Genomic DNA, 21,326 nt, shown 5'->3' with positions numbered 1-21,326 from the left:
ATCTATTATTGGAGAAATTGGTCTTGATGACAGATTCAAACCTGTTTTTCAGTAGTTGTGGTTCATAAGTGTTTATCATTTCTCGTTTTTTATATAGATTAGACTTGGGTTTCCTGTTTGAATGGTTTTACACTAGTCATATTTTTGGGGCCCTTTATAGCTTGCTATTCGATGTGAGCCAAGGCTCCATGTTGAAGGCTGTTCTTTGACCTATAATGGTTTACTTCTACAAATTGTGACTTGGATGAAGAGTTGTCTCATTGGCACTCATACCCTATCTTCTTAAAACTATCTATGCATTTTTAAATGCTTTTGTCAAATATTTCAAAAGGAAGATTATGATGCATATACTTCCAGTGTGCAATGGCCACATAAAATAAGTTTTCAAGTGAATTATTTTTATTATAACTTTTTAAGCATTTCTAATAGTATTGATAAACCTCCATTATGGCTACATTTGCCCCAAGTTAAAGTATACATATAATTAAAATACAATTTCATACAAAACTTTGTAATGTTTGCAGTTTATAGAATATTAAATTATGGATAAAATATATTTCCATCAAAAGCACATTAAAATCAACTCATACCTGATTGTACTTTCATGAAAAAATTTCATGCGAGTATTTTTAATATTGTAATCTTTCATTAAATCAATCAAATTAATCTTTTAATTTGAATATAAGTATATCCTTTCCGTAAGTCAGGGTCAACATTTCAGACCGTACCAATTTGGATTTTCTTGCATTTTCTGACAAAAAATATTTTCAATCAAAAAATATTTTCCAGATTATTGCAGAAAAAAAAAAATCCTACATCTCATCTTATGTATAGTCTTTGGAAAAATAGAAATAAATTTCTGCTTACTCCAATTGGATAAAAAAAAAATGGCTACTCAGGCAGATACAGAACAAATACATTTGTAATCAAAATCCTGTATCAATTTCTAGCACTTAAACTTTACATTAAATGCTGTATGAAAAAAAATAACCTTTTATTTTTATCAAAAATCCAGAGAAATAGAATAAGTGATAATTTTCTCTGATTTTTTACTTCTATATTCTAATGTGGCCTCATTTACAAAATAACTAAGATATTATCAACTTTTACATCGAGTGCAACATTATAAACTGCCCTTACGATAAAACTCATGACTGAATAACATTTTAGCACCTAACTTCAATGAATTTATGAGAAGCTTTTTACACTAAATGTTGCATGATACACAATCTTAATCTATACCTTCTTGAAATTGCAATTGTAGAACACAATTGAATAACATTTTTCACAAGTTAACAATTTTCAATTTTTTCATTCGTGTAATTATGAGAAAAAGATTATGAGCTAAAACAATTCTATTTCTTTCTGTAAATAAATTCATACTATGTTAACTTTTTAATCAAATTCTATTTATACTGTTTAGAGTGAAGCAATTGAGAACATCTTTGCAATCGCATATTTAAAATAATAATGGACTTGCAATATAAATTCAAAAATATGTAATTTAATTCAGAGTTATCTCCCTTAGACTGTGTACCACACAACATTGTCCCAGCAGTGATATTACAGGCAGTTTCTATGTAACATAGCACCATATCATCAGTGACCAAGGCCTTGTGGCCAGTATAGTAAGATTATAAAGACTAACTATGTACATTACTTCGAGGTATTTCAACACCAGCTTACAAATGCAATATAAGGAAACAGGAAGAACATAAAATTAATCTTTTTAGTTGTTTTCTCTTTTTAACCCAAAAGGCAACATATAGAAAACGGCGTTATTTTTCCAAATCAAATAATTTCAGTCTTCGTTGTTTTTCAAAATATAAACAAAATATATTTTAATGAAGAAAAAAAAAGCAAACGTACAGAAAACTGCTGAATTTTTTCAAAGCATTTCATGAAATTTCTAATCATATAAGCAAAATAAAAACAGCAAATTTGGTCAAATATATCAAGTTATTTCTGAACATATTTGCAAAATAAAAAGTAAATTTAAATTATTTCTTTTATATTTATTCTACCAACAAAAAAAATATTCATCATCAGTTTGAAAAAAAAATTCTTCATATGCATTTGTAAGATAAAATAAACAAATAAAGCCCACAGTTTTGAATAACATTTAGTCATTTCCATACACAAAACATTCATGCCATTATTTTCACACTTAAATGAATGTATAATATGTATATATGTGAAAGATACATGGAATGAAAAATAATCACACATTTAAAACACAAACATATGTTCTATCTCTCATATATAAGGTACATGTATATAATATATAATAAATATAAAAACATGAAAAATTGGTATATACAAATTGTGTAAGGCACATTCTTGTGAACGCCAATAGAAACATATAACAATAAACAAAATGGAAGACAAACGATTTGTTGTCAACAACTAGAAAAACTTCGTTGTTATAAACCTAGCCATTATCTCTACGATTCTACTATTTACAAAAATGATGGAAGTTAAGTTTTCGTTGGAACGATTTACTCAATTTGGTATTTAGTAAATTTTGACAATATTAAAATATTCTGAACTTGCATATTTATTTTTTAATTGGAAGACACTTAAAGGTATCACAATATTTGTTCTCTGGAATGTGAGGGCTTGTATAAAAGGCAAAATATATATATATATATAAAAATCCTCTGAATTTTTCAACAGTTAAACATCAATAATTGTATAAAAATCAACAATGTTGGAAGACATAATATTAAAGTAGCGAAAAAAATCTTTTTTTTTCATGTTGCCATTTCAATGATTTAACTATTTTTTTCTTGAAAAAATTTAACAACATTGTAATATGCAGAAATTCAATAAGTTAAACACCTTTATTTTAATGTAACCTTGTTAACGAACATCTTTGGAATGTAAGACTAAAATAATACTACATCTAAGGATATATTTTAACTAGACTGTATCTCTATTTACAATGAAAATATGAAAAAGAAATTAAATCAAGTAAATATCTATAACATAAAAACATGGATTTCTATGAAAAAAATCTAATTATATATGAATGATTTAAAATTGCACTTTATATTCCTTGAATGAATGAAAACTTAAAAAACTACAACTATGGTATTATACAAATGCCTTATAAAAATGTTAATTGTTCTAATGATATTTTATTGCACTTTTTACATTATTTTGTTTCAGTTTGATCATTTATCAGGACTAATATATTAAAGACTTATAATGCATCTATCTGAAAGGCCTTTATTCACCAAGCACTAAAAATTTTTACAAAAAAATTGAGAGTTATCTCCCATATACCAAAATAATTTTACTTTTTCCTTGCCATAAAGAAAGATTGGTATTTTAAGTAAAAATATTAAATTAAACAGCATTACAATCAGTTACCAATTAAATGTTGTTTTTCGTGTAGTAACAGAAGTGATTTCCCTTCAAATTCTCTATCACAATACTGACAACAATAAATTTTAGTAACAGTTTTTTCAGCAGTCCCTTTCCTTTCACTAGTTTCTGAAACTGGCTCTTTCACATTATTACGATCTTGTCCTTCGGTAACAGAGGTAGAATCTGGTTCCCCTTCTTGCTCTTCTTCCTTGCTCTTGGATTTCTTAACTAAGTGAACTTCAGGTTTCATTGGTTTTTCGCTACTCTTTCCTTGCTTTTCGATTATGGATTTAAAAGTTTCATTGTCAATTTTTGTACTAGGAAAATGGCACTGAAGATGCTCAACAAGTTGCTCCTCTTTCAAGCAGCTGAAGTCACAATATGGACATGAATTTTGTGAACGTTCACTATGCTGATGTTCATGATTATCTAACTCATCTTTAGAAGGTGTGCTGAATGGACAACGGTCACATTTGAACTCTTTGTACTCATCTTCTTGGCTGACATCACTGTCTTCCATTGAACCTTGTCCATTGAAATATACTTGTGGAGCAAATTCTGGAGTTGATGGTTCATTGTTTTTATTGTCATAGATGTCACTTGATGGTGATCCGGTAACATCACGTTTGTGCAGTTTCATATGCTGGGATAACAAATTCACTCTTTCTACACTGAAGGAACATTCGTTACATGTGTATCTTGCGGAAATTTTGTGTAAGGTTTTATGATATGTATAACTGTTCTTACTGCTACAGCTAAATGGACAAAGTTTGCAAATGTAAATTTTCTTCCCATCAGCTGTTTTTGCAGTTGTTATTCGGTTCAGTTTTTCTTCTAGCATTGAACTTTTAACTGAATAGTCATTAACACTTTTATTGTTTTCTAATGCAAAGTCTCTGTTAAGGAAAACAATATCTGAAGGCGCAACATTGAATCCGACCTCTGCCTGGTGAACTTTACGATGCTGATACAACAAGTTTAATCTGTCAGCACTCCAATTACAGAAATCACAAATGTACTTTTTATTTAGACCGTGCATGTGTATGTGACATTTGAAGCTTCGTAATGCATTGCATCGATACGGACACTGATTGCATGAGTAACGGACTTTTTGAGTTATGTTCCCAGACAAATTCATGGACATTTGTTGTTGTAGAGCAATAGGATCCATCTCTGCAAGACTGTCATCGGATTCCTCCCCACTGAAATGTTTCCTCCTTAACTTAGCAGAATCACCTTCTAAGTCTTGTTGTTCTAAGTGAGCTATTTCATCATCTACAAATTCTCCTCCTTCCAAATCATCCATATACTCTCCTTCATCCATAAACTCTTTCTCATCTTCCATTTCATGATCAGAAAATTCTGTTGTGTTGGCATTTTTGAGGATTTCAAGACCTTTTTCATCTTTAGGATCTATAATTAAAGTTTGGAAATACTTGTCGGCTTGTTCATTAGTAAAATCATCATTTCCCATTCGTTGTACAAATTTTTCTCCCATATTTGGGTGCTTAAGGTGAAGTTCCGAGTGATTAAAAAGGCTGCTCTTTCTGTAAGCTGTGAAAGCACAGCGTGAACATTTGTAACGTATTTGTCCGGCATTGTTCGATAGTTTGTTCAATATATTGTTCATTCTCACTTCAGTCAATATAGGTTGTTCAATCTGGCTGTCACTTTGTTCTGTCGACCTTGCGTTATCCTCTTCGTCGGAGGATTCTAACTTTGGTTCATATGGCTCACGATGTACAACAAGATGCTGTAACAGTTCTTCCATTGTTCCCACATGGAAATCACAATATTCACACTTGTGTTTCTCACCACTTCCATGTAGCATGATATGCTGTTGAAGTTTCTTAATAGTTTTACATTTGAACGGACATTTTGTGCATGTTGGCAGTATCATTGGTCCCTTGTTTGAACATCCATTTTCATCAATGGTTCCTTCATACTCGGTAAATGGTGTGTCTTCATATTTTTCTACGAAGATAGGCTCTGGTGGATGAATGCTATCTTTATGGTTATAAATGAGTTTAAGATTGTCTGCGCCATAATTACATACATCACAGCAATATTTCTTTCCACAGTTGTGTTGACGAGCATGGTTTCCAGTGTTGGCGGCATTGCTACTAACGTAAGAACAGCTTGGACATTTATAGTTTTTACGACCATTGATCATGCAGAGTTGTATTGGAATTCCTCTCCAGTTTGCCATTCCACGTATAGTCAGTACTGGCTTTTGTCCATTAATTGCCATAGTACTATAAATTTTCATTTCTCGGTTTGCAGATTCTTCCAATTGCTCTTGCATGTCCATTTCTTGTCCATAATCTGATCCATCGAAGGAGCTATTTAAACTTTCTGAATCAATGCCCCATCGCTTATCTTCTCCCTTTCCACTTGGTGTTAGACGGATCTTCTCCTCGGGTGTACCCCTCCAAACATCTCCATGAGTTCCTTTCATGTGCTGATACAACAAATTCAATCTATCAATGCTATAGTCACAGAATCGGCAGGTATGACGGCAGTTGCTTCCATGTCTTTCAATGTGACGGAGGTAAGTTACAGCATTTGGAGCAGTGAATGAGCATTTTGTACATTGGAATGATCGGCCTCTCTTTTGTGGACTTGTAGACTTCTTAGCACGGGCCATTGCTTGTTGTTGGAGCTGCATGGCAACAGCATTTTGAGCACGGTTATCATTTAGTCTTTGCTGGAGTGACTGAGTCAAGGCAGACACCGTGGATGGCATTGAGGCCACTGATGGAGTTGTATGAACTGAGGCTGATGATGGCTTTGGCTCAATAGGACGATACTTGTACAAGTTAAACATAGGATTCTGTTGAAGTTGTGCCTGAAGCTGTGGTAATGCTTGTTTTGGTGTCATAGATATTGGATGTTCAAAAGTATTGGTATTTGATGTTGGTATTGGCTGACGAGTTGGAAGACTCATTCCGGTAGATGACTGAGGTTTGTCGTTTGATTCTTGAGCCTTCAATTCATTAGGATGAACCTGTGATGCGTGTTGATACACTGTTGCAAGGTTTGGAAACATAGCTGGACACCATTCACAATGGAATGGATATGCTGGGTTGATGGGTTGCTGGTTGACGGTCCTAGCAGCATGGTGATGGATTGATACAGTAGGCTTTTGCTGTTGTGCTGAAGATACTGGAGTTGATGAACGAGTTAGATCTAGAGCCCCAGAGAAATTGAGTGGTTTATTATTATGTGACTGGTTCATGTCTGATGCATCAAGCTGGTACTCTTGATCTGTTCCAACTATCTTACAATCATCATATTCATCCTCTTGGCCTTCTGTATTATCCTCCTCCATTTTTTCAGGTTCATGGGTACTTTCATGCATCATGATGCTTGACTTTGAGAATGATGTAAAGTGGCATTTTGAACACTTGAATTGCTGTGAGGGTTGAGATGGTTTACGTCGATGTTTATGAAGTGTTCGGCTAGAGACGTCCATGGATGATGAATTTTCGTCCTCGTTTCTTACTAACGGTGATCCATTCTGTTGTGATGATGGAGATGGAGCATTTTGTTGCGACGAAGGTGAAGCTACGGAAGTTGTGGAATGTGTTTTCTTATGTTGAAGGAATGAAGGCAAGTCTGGTGCTTTAAAATTACATTGTTTACATTTAAATTTGTCATTACTCTCATGTGGAATGTTGGCTGAACCATGCATCTTCAAGTGTGCCTGATAGCTGAATTTTTTGTATGTGGCATATTGGCATTGATCGCACTTGTAAAGCTGTCTTTCATCTTCCTGCTGCATTTGTGACATTTGGTTTTCATGATGATTTTTGTGTGCAAGTTTAAACTTATCTTGCAAATACATTGGTGACTTATCCTCAGACTGTGGCATGAATGAGTTCTCATGTCCATATGTACGCATGTGTTTCTTAAGATCACATTTCCATCTTGAACTATATCCACAAACTGTGCAGCTAAATGGTTTATTCTCAGAATGTAAGACAGAGTGACGTTTGAGTTCGGCAGGGCTATTTCCAACAAAAGGACATTCAAGGCATTCATAGGTCATAACTTTCTCATTCTGATCATTTTCAGTCATATTCTGCATGAATCCGTTATAGACAAATCTTGGCTGCATGTTTTCTTGCATATCACTATGAGGTCTAAAAGGCTGAGGTGTATCTTGATGGAATGCTCCCTCTGTGTTGACAGTTACATTTGGTGGCGGTAGTTTTCTAATTTTGGTTGTGTCAATTACATCTTTAATTGTCCCGCCTCCACAACGTTTCAAATGTTTAACGACATCCCACTTCCATTTACTTTTATAGCTGCATCTAGGGCAATGATAAGGCTTCTCATCGGAATGGTTTTTCATGTGCTGTTGTATTTCAGATGGCCATCTGGCTCTATATTCACATAGTCTACATTTGTACGGAAGCAGTATATCAGTTCCATCTGCATCCTTCATGGTCAAGCCATCTTTTACTTTAATGAAATGTTCTCTGCCTGATTGGTTAGAGTCATCTGAAGATGGGATCAAATTTTCCATTTCTTTCAAAGTTGAAAAGGATGATCTCTCCATGCCACCTTTACCATACAAATCATTGTTCTTTGGTGGTTCTGAAGAAGCACGATTAGATTGATATTCAACTGATCCAGCAGTGATATAACCATCACGAGATAAGTTGTTATTTGTGTCTTCCAGTAAACTTAATTCAGTGTCAGATAATCTTCTTTTCTTACTGCTGGATTCTTGTAGATAACTATTAGAAAATCGTTTATGGCCAAACTGATCCTTGTCCACCAAAGCAGCTGCAGCAGTTGACAACATCTGCAGAGATCCACCATACATGCTATTTACTCCATATGGAGACGGGGTGGACCGAGGTGTACTAGAAGAGGTCTTTGCTGAAGCAGTTGGTGTATTTTGTTCACGACGCTTGTATGGATTCTGAAGCGTGCTATGACTTTTTTCAAAATGTTTGACTAAGTCCCATTTCCATTTATATGTTGATCCACACACCATACAGATAAAGGGTCGTTCCTCAGAGTGTGATACAGCATGTTTCTGTAGCTCTGCTGGCCATTTTGCAACAAAATCGCACATGTTACATTTCAAATATTTTGGTTCGGTTGTTGTTGATATTTCCTGAGAAGCTATGTTGTTAAGCGGCATTTTAAGCAGATGATATGTCTGTTGCAGTCCATGAGGTATTTTCTGAATTGCTTCTTTATGCTCTTGGATTTTTTCAAGATGATTTTCAGCGAAATGTTTGTTCAAATCATCAACGCCATTAAAATGTTCTTGGCATTCAGCACATTTGAAGGCACGCTTGTTAAGATGTAAAGTCATATGCGAGCTATAATCCACCAAAGTTTTAGCTATGAAGCCACAACGTGAGCACTGAAGTACAGGGTTTTCATCTTTAGGTTCCTCATTTTGTAAATCTTCTCCATTTTGATTATCTCCCCATTGGAGTTCTTGTTTAATGCCATGATACTTCTGAAACATCCCATGATCCATCTGATCTAATCTTACTCGATTCTTGTTGTAATCCATACTTTTATTCATAGATAAATTCATTTCTTTGTGAAAGGAGAAATCGAGTGGCTGCTCATCTCTATTAGCTGACCTCTCTCTGGGCAGGCTCCTACTATGTTGATTATATCCAAGGTCCGGACTCATCCTAGGATGTTGTTGCATTTTCTGCTGTTGATAATAAGTTGGTGCATTGCTGATGAATGGCCCAATAGACCTGGGCATGACAACAGGTGAAACTGACATATCTTCCATCTTTTCATGCATGACTGGAGTTGATGTTCCTGAGTGAGGTGTTGAGTGATTCATAGCTGTCAGTCGACTTCTCTCAGACGGTGGCACTGGATAACGGTATTTCATATTGCTGACTGCATTAAGCTTAGCTAAACCAGGAGGAGGTTTACTTGAATCGGGAAGATCACCAATATGTTTCTCTTTCCAATGTTTGTTCAATGATTTTCGCCATTTGTAAACATTGCCACATTTAGAACAGGCATATTTGATTCCAGTTTCATCAAAGACTTCAAAGTACTTTCCAGGATCCACTTCCTGTCGTGTTTTTCTCTTTTTCTTTTCTCCCTCGGGAGCCTCTGGTATGACTGTGGTGATGGGAGTTTCCTCTTCCTCCTCCTCCTCTTCGACTTCGTCTTCCTCATCATCATGCATTGGAACATTCATTCTAATAATGTCACTTCCAGCTGTACTTTTATTATCTTTTTCCGAAAAACTGCTATCAAGATCTGAACCATTTAGTAAAAGACTGCTGTCTTTCCCAGAGAAGTGCAGTTTGTGATGACGTGGAAGTTTCTGCTTGTATTTTGTTGCATATTCACAAATGTTACATTCATAGATAGTTATATCTGCATTGTGTCCATCTTTTTGATGATGCAGATAAGTTTTTGCACTTGTAGAACTGAAATCGCATTGTCCACATACATAAGTACGATTCTGAATGTTGCCACTACGTGTGGGTGTTTTGATGCCACTTGGTGATTGGTCGTCACGATCTTCGGCTATAATCAGTCGACCTTCGTCATCTTCCATTTCGTGACTTAAATTTGAGTGCTGATCGAAGTCCCTCTCACCGTTCATGTGCGCTAGGTCTTCAATATCACCCATTGGTTCATCTATACGGTCTGGGTTATCTTCCATTATGTTTTGTTCAGTTTTGTCACTTGATGTATCAATTCTATTAGAAATGTCTATTGTCTTTTTAGATTGTTCACTTGTTGGTGATAAGTTTTGTTCTGGATCCTGATCGATAGAAGATCTAGATTCGGCTCTTTTAGTTGGTTGACTTTTCCGTCTCCTTCCTCCTAATGAACGTATTAAGTCTGGATCAGTATCCTGAGAATGTGCAAACTTCTGATGATCCAGAAACTCCTTTGGATCAGTACAACGAAACTTGCACTGTTTACAAAGTCGACTTCGTCCTTTGTGATTGTTTAGATCAATCCCATCATCCTCTGTTTTAGTGGAATCTTCTGACATGTCTTGCAGTTATCACACTGGATATCCTGAAAATAGAAGATAATTTTGAATAATGATGTCAAAAATAACTAAAGTATTATGTACCTTTAAACAAATATTTCAGAGAATACAGTATGCATGTAAAAAAGATACAGATAAATAAAGTGACGAATTCCATATAGAGGGTTGATTCCAGACAGACACATGATTAATAAACAAACAACAACAACAAAATATATTTTTCTCAATTTTATTATTATTATTATTATTATTATTATTATTATTATTATTATTATTATTATTATTATTATTATTATTATTATTATTATTATTATCATTATTATTTTTCTCCAATTTTTTACCTATATTTTTCTAATTATTATTTTTTCTTATTTTTTTTATATGCCTCCCCCACTTTTTTTATTTATTTTTCTCAATTCTATTATCATTGTATGCCTCCCCCACTTGTTACCTTTATTTTTCTCATTACTATTAACATTATTCCTCCCCCACTTATTAGCTACATTGTTCTTATAACTATTATTATGCCTCTTCCTTGTTCCTTGTTACCTGCATTTTTCTCCCGATTATTAACATTACCCCCCCCCCCCTTTTTCTCCTTTTCCCCCCTTTTTTTACCTACATTTTTCCCACACCACTTGTTCTTAAAACTTATTCTCTCCCTGGTGGTCTATAGAATTGTCACTAAAATTCCTTTTTGATATCAACATTAAATCAGTTATAAGGAATAATCAATCATCTACCTTTAGGGCAGATAGATATACAACTACTTTATTAACCAATTAAATTTTAATGAAATTTAATGATCTTATTAACTTTTTATCAAAGACCTAGAGGATATATGTGTATTTCCTTACTTTTAGTATCTATGGAAAAGAAAAGTTGTTTACATAATTTAATTCAAACCCAACTCTTCTACGTATGTTCCATTGAAGTGAAATAATTTCCATACTTTGTAACTATGGAAAGAAAAGTAGGTTATTTGGAATTCAACCCAACTCTTTTCCAATCATTCAATTGAAGTGAAATAATTTCCTTCTTGTATCTATGGAAAGAAAAGTTACGATTATTTAATACAATGTATAACTCTTCTCTGTTCATTCCATTGTAGTGAAAAATATTTTTAATTATCTTTCAAATTTCAACTAAAACTGACATCACATAAAAAAAAATGTTTTTGCAGATAAACGATCTTAAAAGGTGTCCAATGAATTTAATGAGTCAATTTTGAGGTGAATTCCCTTGAAAGAAATTGTTTGTCTCAACCATTTAAAGACATTCCCATGTTAAACAGCCAAATTACAGGTAAGACATACAAGACAAAAGGAATGTGAACAACCTTTTGTTACCTGTCCCCAGGCAGTCTTGTTAGCCATTTCCTTTTCACAAAGTAATTCCATCTCTATATCAAAGACTAAATCATTAAAATATTATCTCTTTTGTATGCTTCAATTCTTTACAGAAATTGTTAGGTAAACTGAACAATTGGGGCCCGACTGAAGGGAGAATTATCATTTGTTTAATCAGGTGATTAATATGACAATACTTTATTCTGGTAATATTATTTAATATCTCCTTGAACAATTCACTGATTCATCGATAAACTTTAAGGTAGAAGAATAGTAGAGTATTCTTATAGTATTCTTCCGAATTCGAGTTCTACTTTTTTACCATATAAACAAAGCATATATCATGGCATTATTTATGCAAAGTATATGAATTTTTATTCAATGTAAAATATGCATAGTCACTTTTTGAAACTTTATTTGCATAAACTTCAAGAGTTCAATATTTTTCTATTCTTTGCTTAGTTCAACAGTCCCTTTTTATGGTTTTTCAATAACATGGACTCCAACTAAGGTGTGATAAACTTGTTCCAATTTTCTCTGAGAAAACCAATTAAATACCAAGTTTCAAGAAAATCCTGGAGATTAATTAAATGATAAAGTGTCTTTATATCAAAAAGTGGGATAATTAGAAAGGAATTGTTAAAAACCCAGCAGAAAAGTCTTTGGATAATAGTGCCATTATGAATCGGTCATGTGTAACCAAATTTGACAGTAATTACAGGTATATGTTTACGAAGGTGAGAAACATGTCCATGAAGAATGACCATTCAACATAAATGGTCACTTGTCACACCAATCTCCCTGCTGGCATTCATCTAATTTATGGAATGCCTGTTTTGTTAAGATGGCTCCAGGTCAAGGTTCAATCATAATGTATTGTGTTGCCAATATTTCTTCCACAAAATGCCAAAATATTTACATAAATGTTTATTCATAAGTCTGAAAGGAACTATTTATTTTACTGAAAGAACATATAATGTTTTCTTTAACAAATTCCTGTCTTTTTTAAGAACAATAACTTATATAAACTTACTATACATATATTTGCATCAAATGGTGTACATTTTAAAAACTGAATCCTTTAAGTGCATGCCTCAAATCAGTCGTAAAATTGGTAATTTCCCAAAATGATACTTATTTTTTTAATTTTGAAAAGCTTTCAGGAAGTTCCCTCTATGAGATTACTAAGGATAATATTTCATTATCAAAACCTGCATCTAAATGGAAAGGAAAACATGCATAAATTGTAATCTTCCAGGAAGAAAAAAATGGTTTGAAATAAATTTGATGAAATTTTTATTTTAAAAAGTTTTAAAATCTTATCTTCACTAAATAAATCTTGACATAAGGGAAAAAAAAAACTGCATCTAAATGGAAAGGAAAACATGAGTAAATTTTAATCTTCCAGGAAGAAAAAAATGGTTTGAAATAAATTTGATGAAATTTTTATTTAAAAAATTTTAAAATCATATCTTCACTAAATAAATCTCGACATAGGAAAATTCTTTGTAGTGCTGCTTTTTTCAAAATTTAAGTTATCAAAACTAAATAAAATTTTAAAATTTGAACACAGAAGTTTAATCAGTTCCCTCGATAAAAAAAAATTGAATCCAAATGCATTCTACTTATCCACCCCTTAACTATTAAAACCTTGTGAAAACGAATCCAATAAAATTTACAGAAAACAATCCTCAGATATCATAAACATCCAAGTTATCAGTTTTTGGCTTAATCAGGATATGTTCCAAAGTTCTGTATACTAAGTGATAATATAGGACCAAACTTGTACACTGTTATCAGGATTGGGGCCATTTGGTTCCCTTTCAGATGGTACTTTGAACTGATTCTGTTTGCATTTGGTACAAGATTTATCTTATCTTGTCCCAAAGTTTATTTGTACTTTTTATCTAAATATTGTGTAACTAATGTGTTCAAAAATTATCACAGTTTTCAAAATTCATCACAATATTCTTATATAGTTTGATTGGTTTTCTTCTAAACTTTGAAAAAAAATGTAATCATATTTTCATCCATGAAATCACAAAAAGTGTTATCATATTTATATCTTTGACAAATTATCAATAGATGCTCTTATCACAATGCAATGATTATTTTGAAACAAGGGAGTTAACTCTAATTGACTTTTCCAACTCTAAAAAATCTTTTGAACCTTTGCAATCTTGTAAAACATCTGAATACAAGGCTTAATAAGTAATTAGATGGTTAGAATGCCTGGATGTATATGTTTTTAGACTTTGATGTTAAACAGGTAAACTGTCTTTGAAGTACAAAGACAATTTTTAAGGTGTAACAAGAAAATCCAGGTAACAGTCATTAATCAGCTGACTGAGAAGCCCCAGGTATTTGTTAAAGCAATCTCCATGCCTGTAGACAAGTTGTCTGTCATGAAATGGCACTGAGGTGATACAATGGAATATTATGTCAAAAATATGTCTCATTTGTTCCCATTATTTTTATTTATTTGGGAACATCTCCAAAATCAAAGTTACATGTAAATACCCCCTGTAGGAATTGTTTTTTTTTTCTATTACAAAATCATCTATAACAATATTTATTGGAAAGTAAGACAAATCAGTTGCAATATTAATTTAGATCTTAAAAACAAAGATTCAAGTAAATTAGTTTTTTCAAAGTTAAAATACTTTTTTTTCAACTTTATAGTTAATGGAAGTGTATTTTAGTTTTTATTAAAAGAAAAGAATACCCCCACACGTTCCCTCTTCCTTTTTGTGCCATTAGTAGCAAAAAGATAAAAACATATGGAATATGTCTGTGCAATAAACTGCCTAAACCTCAGGCCATTTATACATATGACTATACTGCCAAGTTTGGTCGGCTTTTACAAAAACACAGGTGAATTCAATCCCCAGGTAAAAATACTATCATCTAAATCCTGAGTTACTATTTCATCTTTAATGAATACCTTTACATCTGAAGCATGACAAAAAACATTATGCTTGGAATCTCATACTTAACAAAATGATCAAGTTTCAACATCGCCACGGGAATAAAAAAATCATATCAGGTCACCTGAACCGAAAACAGGAAAACATCGTTAATGTACCTTTAATTGCTTTTTCTCTATTTTTGGTGGTAAATAAGGATGTTCCATTATAAGGGACTGTTTGTTCCAAATGGTACTACATCCTATTAAAGTAATTTAATAATAATGCTTTTTAAAAGTCACTTTTTAAAAAGAAACTACAGAATTTCCCCAGATTCATAGATTAAACATATCTTCTTCGCAACCCAGCCATAAAAGGAAATCACGACACTTTGATACAATTGCCTCTTAGATGTCTTTCGTCACTTAGACACAAAAATTCTCAAACCAAATCTATATTTAAGTACTTCTTTGAACTCGTTGTTGGACTTTCGAATCCTAATCTCAAGTATTTCTTTTGAAGTTCTTAAAATTGACTTTCATTATGAGAATTTTATGAATATGCATTGTCAGGACCCGAATAAATTAACAGGTCTATTAAAGCAGCATTCCTAAGAATTATTCTCCACTGAAATTTCACCTGTCAGAATTCTAAATGAATTTGTAATCAAAATGTACCTTTATCAATCAAAAGTGGGTGACACCTCAGACTTAATTAACATGTTCATGCCACATAGCAATTTTCATCTATCTTTTTTTTTCATATTTGGTTATATATTTTGGAGTCATCTTTGAAAAATGTTCTTTTCACTTTATAAATGAATATGACATATCAAACAGACCCTGAGGGTCTACATCTTAATCAAAGAATCTACCAAGTGTTAAATAGCTTTTTTTTTCTTTGAGTCAGAATATAATTTAGTTTAGATAGTAGATAAACCTCTCCCCATTTTACCAAAAAATCAACTTTTATGTCATTATGATGATATATTACAAAAATGATTACTAAGATGGTCCTGTTCCAAATATGGTCAGACATCTTGAGAGTTTATAAAAGTCATATTAAAAACGTCATGCATCAAAAAAATCATGTGAAATCACTTGTTGATTTAGGTTTGATTTCAAAATACTTCAAAATAGTTATGTTAATATTACATTTTATTAATTGAAAATTTTCAATTCTACTTATCTTTTTAAAATATCAAGATAAATAATTTTTTTTCTCAATAATATCAATTTCAAACAAAACATCTTGTTACAATTAAATATTTCTATCTTGTTTAACATCTAAGTCAAAGAAATTCATTGTGCAGTTCTTTTACGTTTTTTACCACAAAAACTCAATTTACAATAGATATGCATGTTAAACTAAGTCAAAGATGTTCATTGTGCAGTTCTTATTTTCCAAAAAAAACTTGATTTACAAAAGAATCATAAAATTGAGAAAGGAAATGGTGAATATGTCAAAGCGACAACCACCCGACCATAGAGCAAACAACGGCCGAAGGCAACCAATGGGTCTTCAATGTAGCGAGAATTCCCGCACCCGTAGGTGTCCTTCAGCTGGCCCCTAAAATATGCATAATAGTACAGTGATAATGGACGTCATACTAAACTCCGAATTATACACAAGAAACTAAAATTTAAATTTAAAAGTTTAAATTAAACTATATTTTCTCTACCTTAAATCCATCCTCCTATGATATTTAATCCTGTATTTCTCCATAGTTCTCCCTCCCTCACATTGAACTTTGCTATTGTCTAAAAATGTCCCAATCATCAACGATATAAACTTATAATTTCCTTTATATATAGCAAACCTTATCATTTATAAGACATCACATGACAGAACAAATGCAGATAGAGATGGAAACCTAAGAAACATTTTCATGACAAAATATTGAAACATCTGCCATCGATATATATGGGAAGATTGGACAATTGTTTAATAGATGCCATCAGAGAGAGGTTCTACCCATCACCTGTCTTTTATAGTAAAAGACTGTATCATGTAGCATAGACTGATACCGTTCTGATAGTTGGAATAATGATAACTATTCCTAAGATCAACAGAACGGTCACCTGCCAGGACTAATCTCTACTATATAACCATTTCATTTTTGACAAAATTACCCATCAAAATCTAAAAGTTTTGTAACTTGAAAAAAAAAATAGTGGATAATAAGTTAATTTTCTGCTTCAAAAAATTTGAAATCAATTTGAAACCATGACTTAAATACATCTTCCAAATTGCATTTTGATGATGTTCAAAAAAAGATAAATTTCTAATTTACAATATTCAATGGGGTAAAAAAAAATTAAAGCGCTATATATATATATGTAAATTCCCCTTCTTATTCGTCTTCTAATTTCTTCAACTTTAAAATTTTTAACTGACCAAAAATGTTTGTTGTTTCAATGTATTAAGAATTTAATTTGATTATCTATTTAACTTTAGTTTTCATTATTCAAAATAAGTAATTAGTCTACTGAGAAAAATCAGAAATATTGAACTTCATGAATAAAATCATTGTCTAAAGTGCAAAAATATAGAATTTCTCATATTATTTTTTTCAATGTATGGTGCAATATTGGCCTTAAACAATCAGTCCATTTCGAAATGTCTAAAATTGGCAGGATTAAAGTTTGATTCTGTGTGCTTCAATTCATCATTGAATTTCAACCTGTTTCATTTCACAAGTAATAAGTCATGAATTTACAGTAAAAAAAAATAAGATAGCAAACTGACTGACTGAAGCGACACACTTTTGTGTTTAGTTTTCGTAAAACATTAATTTCTTGTTTTGTTCATGCAAAAATGTAAATGTCAACTAGTTTTTTTGGGGAAAGCCTAATATTTCCTATGACAAAATGACTAACATCATCCTACATCCAAATTTTCCATTTTTCAGAATTACGAAATTTGGAATAAATCTAATCTCATATTAGTCTATCTTTTTTTAAAAGGGAGAGATGGGTCCTACATGGTACCTTTAAAAAAGTGAAGTTTAAAGTTCAGATAAATTCAATAAGCCAACTGCATGATGACCCAAACAAAATTTCTCAATTTACTTATATAAAACACCAAATATCAAAAAGACTCAACCATGAAGGATTTCAGGTCCTTGCCCTTATTGCAATGCAGTAAAGGAGCAAAAATTTCTGAATTCACACTTGACATCACAAAATCTGTACTTATGACATGGAATTGTGAATTGAGAAGAATCATTGGAATCAACTATTTCTCAATTCATAATTTTTTGTAAGGACTGATTAGAAGATTAGAACAAGTAACTTTGTAATTCAGTATCAGGTACCTTATCAACCAAATTTATCAGAGTAACCTCAATGAAAGGACAAGGGAGCCTGATCATAAGCAATTGATTTATCTCAAACTAGCAAATCATCTGAAGTTAGCCATTTTATCACGAAGCAATGTTCTCAGATGGAAACAACTCATTTCAAAATGTTCAAAGAGCTTTCTTTTCTCAAGGTAAACTGGTTTTTGAAAGTGATAAATAATTGTAAAAATTAAATTCCTGGAAAAAATGGTCACACATCCAATCTAATGAATTAATCTTAAATTCTATAAAATTCTAAGCAAATAACAAACAAAATATCAAGGCATGCTAGAAAGTTAACAAATTCCAATACCTGGTGACCGCTGGAGTTGTTAGAGGCTTCATTATGCATGGTGCAAGAATCCACAGAAATCAGCCTTTGTCACCCAATAAACAATCATCATATGTATGACAGTTACTTAATTTTAACAGAAAGATGAGTTCATTATTCTTGGCAAGTATTCAATGACATGAGACCTTGTAAAACTTGTCGAACTGTGTAAAAAGTTCGAAAACCACAAGCCGGACTCTCAAGACAAGACGCCTACTTGAGAATAATCTGAACGGATACAGGTCGAAGACAACATTTTTCAAAACGACATGACTCAGAAACAATGTTTTCCTGTTTGTCTCCTGATACACTTGAATGATTCACATAAGTCGCAGAATATGAAACAGCATTTCTTTATATATCACGATATTAATGATTGTAATTTGTGGCACTAGTGGGGACATTCGTATAGGAATTAACTCAAGTGTCAAATTTTATGAAGCACTTGTGAATAAGTTTAGGAGAAAATGTTTTAAATTTGAAATCAATTTTAGAAATTATCAGGTATAATTATCAGTAAATATCCCTTTTAAATAACTGTCACATAATTTACAGAAATAAGAATAAGAAGTAAACAAGTAATATAAATACATTTTGGGATGATGTAAATACATTTTTTTTGTTATGTATTGTATTCAATACTTAAGATTCTAGATTTGTCATCAAAGTATCTTGTATATTGGTACTAAAAGTACTTTAAAAGTCACAAATAGTAAAAGTAAATGAAGAAAAGGTTGTTGATTTAAAAAACTGTAACAGGAACACATTAGCATAAAGCGTACTTTAAGGTTAAATATCCTATTGATTTCAAACCTTTATTTTTTTTTCGAAATCTTATAAAATGAACATTAAAATTCAATAAAAAAAGAAAATATGCATCACCAAAGGGAGATTACCCATTTTTTTTCTTCAGCATCAGTTACAGTCAAAGCATTTTGTTACCTGTTGCATGTAAAATCTTTTTACAAAGATCTTTAAACTGTAACTCTCTCATTGTATAAAACTAATGAGAAAATGCACACCTGTAACCTCACTAAGATCCAATATACCTGTCGCAAAGTTTACAACACCAATAAAGCATCGGGTTTTATTAATGTATAAAATAAAATTCATGAAAAGTTGTTCAAACATGATTTATTCCATTATTTGGGCACTTTGAATAAGTTGCTTGTCAGACAAAGGGACAGGTATAATTGTTAGAATTCATCGTCATGAACACAGGTATTTGGTGGTGCGGCCAACCATCCTGTACCGAACTTTAAAGGTAATTTAGATTGATATACAGCCAGGGTTGTCAGACGATGTAATTGGAGACACGAACACAAGAGTTGCTCTGTGAGAAAGTTTCTGGCGAGATAATAATGGTTTTAATATTAATAATAGGTACTGAGGGTACATGCTCCAGTGAGCATCATTAAATAAGCAAATTTTATACAGTGCCAAAAGCCGTGAAAATCGAACATGTGTAATCTCTGATCGACCAAAATTAAATCTCCACTAAAAATTCTTATCAATGACTCTTTATAAAGTTTGATTTCCAGAGTTATTGTTGGAAACCACCCAAAATCGTCAACATTTGCTAAAATCTTTTACAAAAAGGTTGGCTTAGAGTTACTGGCCATAAATGATCATAAACCTATTCTAATGATTTGAGCATGAATTCTATGTCTTTTGATCAATTTGTGAATTACTTGATAGTATAATGGCTTCAAATGTGAAATTAACTGGATTACCCTATATCTATTTCATAAATTTGAACAAAACCTCATAGTGTGTAGGAATTATTTTTTTTAACTTGGATGTTTTTTTCAATGCCTGTGAAACTTTTACTTTCAAAAGAATCCTATCTGATACCCAGTATAAAATAGCATTCTTTCGAATCCATTCCAATACCCAGTTTAAAATAGCATTCTTTCTAGAGAAAAAGAACAAAAATGAAAAGCAGGCATGGGTGGACAAATACACTACAATCTTTTTAAATAAAAATTAGATGTCAACAATGCAAGATATCCTGAATGCACTTAAATACCACCGAACTATTAATAACAAATATAGTCTTTTTTTAAATATTAAGATTTTATAACTACTAATCTTAGTACATGTACAATGGATGAAAAAAACTTACAATACACATCTTGACAATGCAACAGACTTTGACATTTGTCAATATAAACTGTGACTATTAAAATACTCTGAATTTATGTATTAGTCCTAGATTTAAACTATAAAACCAGATCTTCTTTCTCTCCTTATTTCTGTTGTAATAGTTTGAATTAAGAGTACACATGATCGCATAGATAAGTATAAGAAAGAAAAACAATATGTTTATTAAGGAAATTGTTAATTGTTGACTTACAGGAAGGGATTTGTCAGCTTATAAAGAAAGACATTATTATTCAATATCGGTACTGACATTTAAAGCTATTGTAAAAAAAAACACAGATAAGTAGGATTATCCTTGTATATTATCTTTCTGTAATTAAAACAAATTCCTTAAAGTCTTTTCCTTGAACAAATAGCATAGAAGACATTATTATGTAATTTGAATTCTTTGTCATAATAAACATTCTATCAAATATCAGTCATGTGAACAAACTTCTCTTTCATTCATTGAATTTCTTTCTTCTTTCTTTCTCAGAAATGACCCATCTTTTGTTAAAAAACTTTTTTTAATTAAACTGCCTTAGTAACAAAATGATTTATATCTAGTTTTAATAAAATGCTATACATAATATCAATATCTATCATTACAAGAGAATTGAATTCTGCATGTAAAGCTGACTACATATTCTAATAAGTAATTCTTTATAATATTCAGTAACAGCAGTTGTTGAGAAATTCCATCTATAAACAAGGTAAATAAAGGAATCATTATTATTTCGTGTGAGTCACCTTAACAGGAACTTTTAAAGTTTAATCCCAAAATGTCAATGTCTTTTGTTGTCGACCACATCATAAACCATAAACAGAAATATTCGTCAGAAAAGATCATTTTTCAATGGGATGGAAAACAAAT

General features: G+C 31.9%; 1 protein-coding gene across 8 annotated transcripts in view; it reads right to left on the bottom strand.

Annotated features, from left to right (window-relative positions):
* Positions 1-381: 381 nt before the first annotated feature.
* Positions 382-21,326, bottom strand: part of LOC139523957 (zinc finger protein 142-like) — a 42,012-nt gene continuing 21,067 nt past the window's right edge. For 7 of the 8 annotated variants that reach the window (XM_071318410.1, XM_071318413.1, XM_071318414.1 and 4 more), the window contains one exon: positions 382-10,410. In XM_071318410.1, the coding sequence (XP_071174511.1) occupies positions 3,368-10,384 (7,017 nt within the window). In that variant the 5' untranslated portion in view covers positions 10,385-10,410 and the 3' untranslated portion in view covers positions 382-3,367. Of the gene's footprint in view, positions 10,411-18,292; positions 18,536-21,326 lie in introns of those variants that run through there. The other variant, XM_071318411.1, reaches the window with a different exon arrangement.

The sequence above is a fragment of the Mytilus edulis genome, chromosome 5 (assembly GCF_963676685.1).
Source record: "Mytilus edulis chromosome 5, xbMytEdul2.2, whole genome shotgun sequence".
NCBI lineage: Eukaryota > Metazoa > Mollusca > Bivalvia > Mytilida > Mytilidae > Mytilus > Mytilus edulis.
Note: the sequence above shows the minus strand (reverse complement) of the source record. Positions and strands in the feature narration are given on the sequence as shown.